The 13,087-nt window shown below is 40.0% G+C and overlaps 1 protein-coding gene across 1 annotated transcript in view; it reads right to left on the minus strand.

Moving 5' to 3' along the window:
• Lrch1 (leucine rich repeats and calponin homology domain containing 1) overlaps positions 1-13,087 on the minus strand; it is a 206,013-nt gene that overhangs the window by 38,504 nt on the left and 154,422 nt on the right. The window contains exons 13-17 of the mRNA XM_029559249.1: positions 13,027-13,063; positions 6,267-6,320; positions 5,495-5,567; positions 5,101-5,181; positions 3,000-3,104 (exon numbers count right to left, since the gene is read on the minus strand). Coding sequence (XP_029415109.1) covers positions 3,000-3,104; positions 5,101-5,181; positions 5,495-5,567; positions 6,267-6,320; positions 13,027-13,063 — 350 coding nt within the window. The remainder of the gene's footprint in view (positions 1-2,999; positions 3,105-5,100; positions 5,182-5,494; positions 5,568-6,266; positions 6,321-13,026; positions 13,064-13,087) is intronic.

Genomic DNA, 13,087 nt, shown 5'->3' on the forward strand with positions numbered 1-13,087 from the left:
AATATGAAGCTAGAGATGAGAACCACTAAGTCTCCCTTACCCTCAGCACCTCACTTCTGCAATGGGGAGAATACGATCTTCATGCAAAATTTTCACACACGCACGCACGCGCGTGCGCGTGCACACACACACACATACATACACACACACAAAATTAAAAATGTCTATAAATTGGCCCAAGATGGACATGGCCATTCATTCATCCTCAAGTAAGGATCCATTTTAAATAAACCTAAATGAGCGCCCACAAATTCACTACAAATGGAAGGGCAAAATGCCTCCAAGGAAGTTAAGAGGGTGTCTGACTTTCCAATGAATGGAGGAGGAAAAGACTGAGCCATAAGAGGGCTAAGAGCAAGTGCAGGAGATGGGGAGTGTTCAGTGAACATCACAAGGAGCTAAAGCTGTCCCAGCTGACACTAGAGGCAGGAGAGCTAATGATGGGCTCCCAGCTATCCTCTGTCCCTCTCAGGAACTGTGGAATTCCAAACATTCAAGGTCCTTGCAACCTGTTCACCATTAAAAAAAAAAAAATCTCTTTGAAGACTATGTTGGAGAAAATGTTGATCTTAAAATGAGACTGATTTGGAAAGAAATACTAGAAGGAACTGAAATAAACAGGAGTCATTCTGTGCAAAGTGAGGCAGCGAACAGAGGGTAAAGTTAATTACTAAGAGTTATATTATGTTAGGCTGACTGGGCAATAAGACAGCTTTTACTACAAAGGTTAGATAGCTGGAGTGATGTCGGATTATATGAAAACTACAAGGAAACAACACAAATGTAGAATTTAGCATTTTCTGAAAGATCAAGAGGGCCGAAGGAGAGGAAGAGTCCAGCTCTGAGAAGGCGTTTAGAACATAGAAAGCAGGTGTGTCCCTCATGCGACATCAGCTCTTTACTTGAGGACCTAGTGTGCAGCCTCTTTAATTAAGAAACTTCATTAGAAAATGTATTCCAATCACAAAGTAAACATTTAATACACAAAGAAAGTGTGCATGAATTTTAGGTCTGAAAATCCGCAGGAATAGTTTTGTAAAGAATATTTCTGCACAGAAAACCATCTCTTACCCAGCAACACATTAGGGATGAACGGCACAGAGAAAAATGAAAACAATCAAACATCTACCAGGGATGCTCATGTCAGAAGAACACTGAGGACAACCCATTTACTATTACTGTGGAAGTATGGGGTGAAACCCTAGAATTGTTACACATAGGAAAAAAAATGCAAAATAACAAATGCAAGGTTATTTTAGCTTTAGAAAAGTTTTCATAATGATTATTTGCTATGGCTATGTCAGAATTCTTAAAAAACGAGAAGGGTTAGGCCTAGTGCCTTGCCCATCAGGTCCTCAGTAAACACCTGTGGAATGAAGGCAGAATGGTCTGATAGGAGACTTCCAGAGTTGGGAGTCCTGGTGGTGGCCCCACCTGCACCCCCTACCTCACAGGGAGAGCCAGACAGCACCTGGTCTTTCTGGTTTGGATTGGTTCATCTCTCAGCACAGAAATTCTGCTATATAAAATGTCTAATTCTTTCCCAGCTTAAAAAAAAAAAACCCTCTGGTTTCAGATATCATTCCTAAGGAAATACCAACACACATAAATCTTTCATTCTAGGCTTTATTTCCTTTAAATGACATCACACCCACAAATAGCCATGCTTTCTGAAAACCAAAAACTCTTCTTCTTAGTAATTTGCTTATTTATTTTTAAGTAAGGAATAGAAAGTTTCCATTTAACCCTCTTCAGCTTCCAGAATTTAAAGCATGTGGCACAAAGAAGGACTTTTGTTTCACAGCTGTTATTTTTTAACTATGCTTAATTTCAGAGAAAAAAATTTTAAACGTCACTGAAATCTTACTATTTCTTACACAAGTAACCTGCCAGAATATACATTATTCTTAAACTTAAGGAAATGATAAATTTGGCTGAATTTTAACCATAAATTACAGTACATATTTTAAATATATTTTCTAAGCATTATCTATAGCATACTTATATTAAAATTATTATCAGAAAGTATGTTTCCATTATGTTTGCAACATGGTTATGTCTCACTTTCCTAGAAATAAAATTCTCTATTTATTTAATATTTCCACCACTTTGTATCTTGAGGAAAATGTCATGACCTGAACTGACATTAAATTAAAACAGAGATTCAGACAGATGTGGTATGTGGATCTAAAGAATTTTATTTTTATCTCTTGGACTGTTTAAGAGATCTAATCTAAAAATTAAAATATCCACATTAATACTGGGTATCCTTAATTTTTAAAATTTTACACATAATTTTTCAGGCTACTACTCGAATATAATGAAGATGAACTTATACTCAAGAAAAATATCAAAAGTCACAATGTGAAAAGACTTCAAAAAAGGAGAAAGCAAGTAATTTCTCTTCATTTTTAGAAATTTTTCAATGTTAATATTTTCAGTGCAACATTCTAGGATCGGCCGTGCAATGTTTTAATTACCTTAAAGATCTCCTGTGGTAAGCACAGATAATGAAAGATCAACTTTATGTTTTGAGGCAGGGCCCTGTTCTGTAGCCCAGGCTGGGCTCAAACTTGCTATCCTCCTGCCTCAGTCTCCCCAGTGTTGAGATTGCAGGAGTGCACCACCACACCCAGCATGCCCAAAAGATTCAACTCTGAAAGCATTTGCTGCAGGCTTGGGAGCAAGCAGAAACAACCAAACACAGGAGCTCAAATCCTTGTGGATGAACAAACAAAGCAATAAACCCCCGTGAAATAGGTAGAGAAAAGTGTATTGTAAAATCCTCCCCTCAGTAAGAACCCTCAGGGTACGTAGAGTCATTTCCCCAACAGTTAGAGAACAGTTGCCATGCATTTTTCTGGACTTTGTTCTCCACGCACACTTTGTATTAAGCATGCAGGTGAATATAGGCTACCTCCAGCTGCACACAAAGGAAAGTGCAGTATACTCACTGGCTTAGTAATACGAACATTGAATAAGAGGTACAAAACACCTACCATTGTCACTGTCTCCTTCAGATGGAACACTGTAGCTAGAGTTGTCCCATGTTTGTGCCTGTGTAAGTTTGTTGAAGGAGATAGGAGGGAGAATGAGGGCTGGGTCTGCAGGAGAGCGAGAGAGCCAGGCCGCGGGTAGGTGCACAAGGACCAGGGAAAACCAAAGGGGCCGCAGCGTTTCACACGTGGCATAAGGTTCATATGGAAATGAAGTGAGTTTCATTACATGGGATTTAATTGCAAATGGACAATATGGGAGGAGAATGGAAGATGGTGCATGGAATAAAAAGAATGATAAAAACTGAGTGTTAGTACTCATCAGTCACACACTTTGCATGCAGTTAATATCCTTAATCTTAACAGTTCTGCAAGCCTGTAGACTAGAGCACCAAAGGGTCACGTCAGCAGAAAGAAAGAGCAGCCACGGGCTATGCACGTTAAAAGAAAAAGGCCTACTGGACACCTTCTTAAAACACTTTCTAAAGACAGTCTTAGCAGATATAATTAATACAATTTGCCCACAAGAAAGTTGGTCACATAAGGCAAAGCTCAATATGTACAAAAATATCTGTTCAGGAATAAAACTATTACAGAAGCATTGTTTAATGCTCTTACGACAAGACAATGGAGATTGAAAAAAAAAAGACATCTACAGGTTTCGTGGCATGCTTTATTAAGGGCTGAATCTCACCAATTCTTCCTTAGCCCCTGAGATGCCTCGTAACCCAGTTTCCAATCTTGCTCAGTAAAAACAACAATAAAACAATTTGAACATTCAGTAAAGTCTACTTAATAATAAATCCAACTAACCAAGAAATCCGCAGAAATTAAAAAAAATCACTGAATCAATTTTACAACTAAATTGCAAGGTAGGGGGCTGGAGGGATGGCTCAATAGTTAAGAGCATTTTTTGAAGTTGCAGAGGACTTGGGTCTGGTTCCCAGCACCTGCATGGGGGCCCACACTGTCTGTAACTCCATTTCTGGGGGATCCAATTCCCTCTTCTGGCCTCCTCAGGCATAGCACACACGCAATGCACTTACATACATGCAAGTAAAACACTCATACACATAAATAAGTTAAGTAATTAACTAATTAAAATTTTAATTGCAAGGTTGCACATTAAAGAGGCTATTGATCTTTGGATATTCAGTTGGTTTCTGACTTCAATTATGAAGTATTTTTAAATTGGGCAGTCTAAAAATATTTTTAAACTGTCTACATGATTAAGAGAATCTGTTGCCCAACATGAGGACAGGCTTGGAATTATGGAAATTGAAGGGAAGCTTGGATATGGCTACATATGCCTACTTTTATGGATGTGGAGGCCAGCCATTTGAGTTTTATTTCATATACAATTTTACTTTCCAAAACATACTCGGATTAGAGATGGATCTCTGTGGTAGAACACTTGCCTGGCATGTGCAAGGGCTTGGGTTCAATTCCCAGGACCACAAGACAAAACCAAAAACCATCTATGAACTCTGGTACCTTAGAGGCATTTTTTTCAACTGACATTTTTCCTCACAGCTCATTCAAACTGCCAGGAAACCACAGCACCTGGTAACACACTGCCCATCAATTAACTTGCTCCAAGAACAAATACTTCCTTTATTAATGAATCATTTCTGTTTTCCCCACTGGCACCTTTTTAATTGTTTTCAAATCTGAAACATGCATAATTCATACTGTTGTCAAAATGCTTTCCTGAAGAATCCGAGAACATCCTAGTTCTTTACCATCTTTTGCTTAAATGTGTCCAGGTACTTTATTAGTATTTGCTTAAAAGCATTAGTGGGACATGCATTAAAGGACTAAAGAATCGAAAATTTAAAACAAAGGTAGTCTTAAAAGAAGGCAGAGAATATCAGAACTGGGAAAATATAAAGAAATCAGAGGAATCATATTTTTCTATTTAGAGTCCTTTTAAAAATCAAGTTAGTTTGCACACTGCTATAATTTACTTTTGTCAGCATATAAGTACAAAATCAGGTAGGTCAGCAGGATGTTTTCCTAAAGGACATTACTTTTATGACCGCTGAGCACTCATACAAGCCTTGAAATGCTCACCCTGTTGTGTGAGAAAACACATAGACCTTACCATGCTCAGAAAGAAACTGGGGGTGTCTCGGGAACGAGTCTGCCTTCAGGCTGCCCTTTACCTCTGCAGGGTACCAGGAACCTTTGGGGCAAAGGGGAGCTATTTTATCTTCCTTGGGTAAGAAGTGCAATGGAATAGTTCTTTCCCACTTCATGCTCCCACCGCCACTTTTCTCTGCTGTGACTGAAAAGAAGGCAAGCCGCCCACTCCTGGAAGCCTGGGCAAGCAGCTGCTCAGTGCAGTCTCCAACCTCCCCAAGCTGCAGCATGGTCTGATGGCAGAAATCCAAGCCACCAGAATTGGCAATGTTCACACTGATTGGGTATACATTGAAAAGGCTAAAGAGAAACCACTGAGTTATTTAATACAAGAATAGACTGAGGTTTTAACATACCTGATCGAGGTTTCAGGCCAAAAGGAGCTGTACTATTTGCAGTAGGAGATACCGAGGGGGAGTTCACTCTCACCTACGGGGTAAGAAGGAATTAAAATTAGGAGAAAAAACCTAAAAAACCAGGTATATGCCTACAATCAAGGGTTTTTATAAAGTCCCTCTGAATTTGTTTTTGCTGTTGTGTGATGACATCTTGGCTAAAAAAATAAAATCATTTTGTAAATAATTTAAGTGGTGCAGTCAACAGAATGTTGTTTTAGGGCAGTCTATTGTGTTACTATGATTATTTTTGTTGTATTTTTTTTTACTTGCTTGCTATAAAAATATTTTACAATGACAAAGTTGGTGATTCATTTCTCATCTGGCATAGTGGTATACTGGGTATGTGGGCTCCTGGGCCAGAGATATGATGGAAATATCCCAAGGGGCACATCTCAAAAAGACTCTACTAACATGGTGAAAGGAAGTAGATACCGCTGAGCAGAAACTGCATGCCAAATCATCTGGTTAACACTTTCTGAATGTTCTTTATTTCAGTGGTTGTCTATAAAGATGTTCCTATACTTGGTTTTCAAAACTATTTCTTATAAAATCAATCTTTAATAATGCACAGGGCCAAGTAAATTTGTGGCAGTAAATGACAACTGATAAGAGACCCCAGAGTCTCTTCTCCTAACTCATTAAGCCCAGTATGTGATATACATTTCTGTGAAACATACTCCAATTCAGTCTTCAAAGAATATCTGTTTCCATTACTCACCAGGAATCTTACCTCATACGGAGAATGCTGGTTCCCATTGCTCTGTACTGTTAGCTCATTCTGCACCTTAAGGAAGAGACAAATGCAGGTAAGTTCTGCCAGATTGTGAGAACGAAGAGGCAAAGAGTGCATTTTTCTTTTTTTGTCCTATCTTTGCCTAGAGAGCACAGTACAAAATGGTGAATTAATCGATATGTCAAGTAGCTATGAAGATCATTCTTATATTTTCTAAAACTATGCAGCTGTATGCCCAGAAAAAATGTATCTGAAGTATAGCACAAATTAATATAAGATTACCCCTCTATAGAGAGGTTCTGCCCAAGTATCTGTGAGCATTCTTACCTATTTATCAAGCTGCCTGCTGGCTCCCATCCCCACGTTAATTATGGGTTTTTAGAAATGATCCAAGACAGTAGTTATAAAATATATAGAAGCACATTGGGAGCTTTTAATAAATACACATGCCTGAACCCTAAATAGCCTTGAAATATCTCAGGTGATCAGTTCAGTATCAGTTTGCTTTGGCAATCACTGTTTAAAAGAAGCACTAAGGAACTGAGTGTGATATAACTGACCAGGGCCTCCAGCAGAAATGTGCAAGTGGTAGTACTGCTGAATGCCACTGGCGATTCAGGAGAAGTTCAAAAGGATGTTGCCTCCTTCAGTTTAGCCATGCAGATATGACAGCATAAGAGGCACGGAGACGAAACCAAGAAAGGGTGGAGGTAGGGAGCTGCAATGCAGAAGTGATTGATTTTATAGGATGCTTGACTCCAAAATTGTGATCAGATGTTCCAAGGGTCAGTACAGAAGGTGAGAGGCAATGGCTGAAGAGAGGATCGAAGAAAAAGAGAAAGACGGGGACATACAGAGGCAAGAGTTCCACAAGGGACATATCCTAGTCTGTACCCCCCACATACACACCTCTGAGATCTGTATTTTCTTATATAGTTATCAAGAACCACATGGAGCCATTCTAATAAAAAAATATAGTGATAGGTAACAAACATCTTCATATATATCAAGAAAGTGTACATTTAAGATGCCCAGTCTATTCATTGCTGAGGAATGTCATGAAAAATGTCCCTAAACTTTCATATAAATACAAGGGAAAAACACATTTAGAGTAAGATGTCATTCGTGTTCCTATCTGACTAAAGAGCCTCCTTAGAACTGCTAATGACTGGCATCAGGCTTAACTCCTTCTATAAGGTACTTCTTTTAGTTTTTTCTGTTGCTCCTTCAATCATCTCCTCCACTCCATACAATCTGTGCACACGCAGGCAAGGTGCACTGTCCCTCCTTGGATACCCATACTACCCAACTTCATGTGGCCAGTCTTCTAAAGTATGTTTAAGGCAGATCACAGATGGGTTACGAACCTCAGACCTGTACACAATCCTTTCCTCACTACTCAGCTGGGCCACATACTCCACAAAATCCTCCCAGGCCATCCTTACTCCAAGTCTGAGTCCCAAACAGCCCAAAGTTAAGTGCACTCCCCTCTCGTTAAATCTACTACCCCGTCCCCAATCTCCCAGAGGACAGGCTCAGGAGGACAAACTGCCATAGTCGTCTCAAATTTTTTTCAATATCTACATCTTTTTCTTTTTCTCTACAATTTGTAAAACACCTTAAAAATGCATGCTATGTCCCAGCTTCAAATTTCAGTCTTCCCATACCAAAAGAAGCCACACCCAGCACAGGTAGGTAACAAATGCTGGTGAACCGATTCAAGGCTCTGCCAAAAGATGCTATGATGGAAGAGAGTACAGATGTGTAGCCAAGTAATAACCAAGGACACAGAACTTTCATTTCTTCTTCTCATGATTCTTTTTCCCATCAGACCCAGCTATTCCTCCCTTCCTTTTGGAAATCAGAGACCTGTCTGCCACAGGCCCAAAACCGCTCTGAAAAGAAGACAGAATTCTTTAAACTAAATATGGCCAAAAAGAAAAAACAAGCTTACAGTACACTAAAATAACAGAAGGCTCTGTAAACTGAGTAGCAATTATTCAGAGCCGGAGTTGAGGGATCTTTTAGTTCTAGAAGCTTTGCTCCCTTCCTTGTGCTCTGGCAGTCTTGAACACAGGCATGGCTCTGGTTCTGTTTCATTTGAGGAAAGATTTCAGTATGTAGTCCAGGCTGGCCTTGAACTTGGGACCCTCCTGCCTCAGTGTTGGGATTACAGGGATGCACAACCCTTTTCCTTTTGAAAGTTCAACAAGGGTGAAAGTTCAAGGACATTTTAAGAAGCATGTTTAAGGGAAGGTGGGTAGGTAGGCTGGACCTGGCTCTTCCTGTGTGCTCAGACTATTAGTACAATCTGTCTGCTCAGAGGAGAACATTCACACTGGAGAAAAATGTGGCAATATTGCCTGAATGCCAGTAGGACACTGAGCACCTGGCTTTGTGCAGGGACGCCAAATGAAAATAAGACCAAGGCAAAACCATGAATTAGGCTCAGTCTATATTTAGTACACACTCATCTTCTGTTCCCCACGTACCCCATGCACATTCCTGGAATGTGGCTCAGGTACTCATTAGTACATTGACCTCTTGCCTTCTGCAAGACCAGCTTTTAAAGAAAGGTTGGCTGCAATCAGGCCTCACTAAAGTTTGTGTGACAAGACTGAGTGTTACTACTAGTCTATGACATAGAGAGGCACTGGGATACATACATGTACTATATGTATATATAGTACATACAGTGGGAAAGGAGGGCCTCTGAGCTACCATGGTAACTGACTGGTCAGTTACCCAACCTTGAGCTTTATGTTCTGCATCTGTAAACAGGATGTGACTGTTCCTACATTTTCTAATAGGAGTATGCCCTGCTAAGTGTAGACCCTCTTGGCCCTTTGTGTTCTTTGAGGTTTCCTCAGTAACAAACAGAAGCACTCTGAGACTATTCATTGAAGGAATGGAAATATAGGTAGTCCTGACTTCATGAAGGTTTGTTTGACTTTGCAATTTTCAGCTTTACTCTGGTGTGAAAATAGACTATTTCAACGATTACCATCCTAGTTCTCCACTTTCTTTTTTAGACAGAGTCTCATATAGACCAGGATCTCAAACTTGCTATATAGGCAAGGCTACTCTTGGATATCCTTCTGTCTCTGCCTCCCAAGTGCTGGTGTCACAGGTATGCACCATCCACGCCATTTATTGAATGCTTTCAGTACAGAATTCAGTAGATTACTTGAAGTTTTATTATAAAGCAGGCTTTGTGTCAGATGATCTTGCCCCTTTGCAAGCCAATGTCAGTGTTCTGAGTCTGTTAGCAGTAGGCTAGGCAAAACGATAGTGCTCAGTAGAATAGCATGTTACATGCACTTTCAACTTAATGATATTCTAAGGAAACACTTTATTGGGAAAGAACCTCATTATAAGTCAAGGATCACATGTATTGGTAACATATATAAAACACAAAGTGTTTTAGGCATCTAGCAAGGCCTATTTTTCTATCAGGAAGTTCTTTTTTATTCGGGAATGACTGTCCATTAATGCCTGGAGATAGAGTGGAGCTATCTTTTGTATAGAAATCTATAGGTCTACAGTGGGACATTCATAGAGAGCCGAAGTGTCTGTTCACAGACTTCTCATTGATTATATGATGAAGATGATTTAATCATACAGTAGAAAAAAAGAGTTAGACTTCAATTGGGTGACTGAATTGATACCACCAATGGGAGACAGAAGGACAGAGTAGGCCCCCAAACATGATGCTTTGGGAACAGCACACAGTATCACCTAGGCAGTATCCAAAATTAGAATGCAGAATCTCAGTCATGAGGAAATGTCAGACAAACGCCAAATGAAGAACACTCCACTAGAAAAGGAAAGGGCTGGGGCTGGGGCTGCTGGTAGAATGTTTACTGAATACTGCACAAGGCCCTGGGTTCAATCCCCAGCACCACATAAACCACACACCTATAATCCAGCACTCCAGAGGTAGAGGGAGGGAGACGAGAAGTTCAAGATCAGCCTCTGCTACACAGCAAGCTTGAGGCTATCCTGGGATACATGAACCCCTATCTCAAAAGGCATGCCAGGGTTCGGTGGCACATAGCTGTGTTCCAGAACTTGGCAGAAAGATCAGGAGCTCAGGGTCATCTGACAAAAAAAGAGTTTTAGGCCAGCCTGAATTAATGAGACTTTATGTTTTTGTTTGTTTGTTTTGCTTTGTTTTTTAAAAAAGGCTTGTGCTCTCCACAATTTCAGTATCACAGAATGGAAGTTTGTAGAAATGTTGCAGAATAAAGGGGATTATAAAGAGACTAAAGATATTTGAGAACGGAACACAATGCCTGCATAGGACTGGAACCACACTGCAAGGCAAAGAATGCTCTAAAGACCCTTTAGATCAACTGATTTATCTGGAATATGGGTGGCTGATTCCGTAAAGACAGCCTACCAGTACAGACCTACGAAGTGGCTGCTGAAGTGGGTCTGTTAGGTAGAATCCCTGTTCTTAAAAACATACACTGGAATGCTTAGGGGTAAAAAGAAGCATCATGTCTAAGACCCTCAGCTACTTCAGAAAAAGAAGTGTGTATGGGAAGAGAGAAAAAGAGAGAGACCCAATAATATAACAAATGTGGTCAAACGTTGACACAGGTTGAGTATCATTTATCCAAAATGCTAGGGACTTAGAAGTGTTTTGGTTTTAGGTTTTGAGATTTTGGATGAGCTGTAGATACATAACAAGATCTTGGAAACAGGACTCTCTAAACAGAGAGGTCATCTTTGTTTCATGCATGCCTTACACAAATGGCCCAAGGGGATTTTATTCAATTTTTTAAAAATATTTTATTTATTGTTTTTGTTTTATGTGTATGAGTGTATTGTTTGCATGTATGTGAGTGCACCCGTGTCGTACAATACCATGGATGTCAGAAGAGGGCTTCAGATTCCCCTGGAACCGGAGTTAAGGACGGTCCATAGCTGCCATGTGGGTGCTGGGAATCAAACCCAGGTCTTCTGCAAGAGCAGTCAGTGCTCTTAACCACTGAGCCATCTTCCCAGCCCCTTTATTCAATATTTTTAAGTACACCTGTCTTTTAACTGTGTGACATGAGGTCAACTGCAGAATTTTATACTTGTGATGTCATGATAGTGTTGAAAAATATGAGATTTTGTAATATTTGGGATTTTGGATTTTCAGGCTCAGAATGTTTAACCCTAACTAGTAAATGTGCATATAAAACTTATTGCATATTTCATAGAACTTTGTAATTTCTTTTTACAATCTTTTGGAAGGTTAAAAATATTTCTGAATAATGGGGTGGAGGGATGGCTCAATGGTTAAGAGCGCTGGCTGCTCTTGCAGAGGACCCAGGTTTGTTTCCCAGACCCCACATAGTGACTAACAACCATCCATATAACTCCAGTTTTAGGGGATTTAATGCCTCTCTGCCCTCTGTGGGCATTGCACACATGGCTGCACTTACACATATGCAGACAAAACATTTATACACATTAAATAAAAATAAATGAAACAAAAAGTTTTAAAATATTTTCAAATAAGACAATAACAAAGGAGTCTACAGAGAGATAAAGTCAATCACAAATGGGAGGCCTGAGGAGATGGAAGGGCAGCCTGCAAATAAAAGGCTTTGTGGCATTCACCACTGGTCCTCTAGTGATGCTCCATCCAGGGCAGAGGTGGCACTGTGATTCTGTCTGGGGACCACACCACTAATAATAACAGAGTCGTAGAATAACAGCTAGCATTTAGGGGCCTCTGTTGTGAGGTTTTTCCTGAATCATCTCATTTGAACTGTATGATAGCTATTATTATGATTGCAATTTACCAAAAATGAACCTTCAGTTTGGAGAGGTTAATTAAGTTACCAGAGTTAGCAAGTCTGCGATGGGATAGCTACCTGACATACTTTCCAGTCCCTGTCTATAACACCAGAGCACACTGTGTGTGAATGTGACTCTTTTAGGCTTTTTTCATGGTTTCATTAACACAGACACTTGGGAGCAAGAAGCTGCTTCATTACTTAGAGCACATGTGCAGATAGTTTCAGGGTTTACATTGGTCTGTATGCAATCTCAGCATCTAAATTAGTCATCTTAAGCCCATTCACTTGGAGGAATAAAATGGATATTAATAGGCTGTAATTCCCAAATTTGTAGCTCAAACATACTGCTCCACAACTGGGGTAACCTTTCTCTAGAATCTTTTAGGCTCATCCCGAGCTTTACGTCAAAGACTGTTTTCTCAGGGCTAGAGAGATGGCTCAGCAGTTAAGGGCACTGGCTGCTCTTGCAGATCTGGGTTCAGTTCCCAGCACCCACATGGTGGCTAACAGCCAATTGTAACTTCAGTTCCAGGGGCTCCAACACCCTCTTCTGACCTCCTTGGGCATTGCACAACACAGGTGTACATATGTGTGTGTGTGTGTGTGTGTGTGTGTGTGTGTGCAGGCAATAGACTCATACGCTCAAAATAAAAAGAAAAACATATTTTTTTTAAAGTTTTCTCTACAATGGTCTAAATTTCATCCCATGTAACTAGTTCATCTAACTTACCCTTATCCTGTCCCTAAATATCCTTCTTCTCATTATAATAATCTTTTGTGTATATGTGTGTGTTCATGTGCATGTGAATACAAATGCACTTGTATGTGCATGTGTGAGACAGAGGTGGACATCAGGTGTCTTCCTCGATAGCTCTTCACCTTATTTCTGAAACAGAATCTCTCTCTCAGATTATAGGGCAAGCATTCTGTGGCAGAAGACTACTTAGTTCTGGCCTTACCTCACACACGGGAGATGTCCCCAGCTGCATTTGACCACTGCAGGAAGGCAGAAAGAAAAAA

This window comes from Nannospalax galili, unplaced genomic scaffold (genome assembly GCF_000622305.1).
Source record: "Nannospalax galili isolate Female #2095 unplaced genomic scaffold, S.galili_v1.0 scaffold388, whole genome shotgun sequence".
In the NCBI taxonomy this organism is placed as follows: domain Eukaryota; kingdom Metazoa; phylum Chordata; class Mammalia; order Rodentia; family Spalacidae; genus Nannospalax; species Nannospalax galili.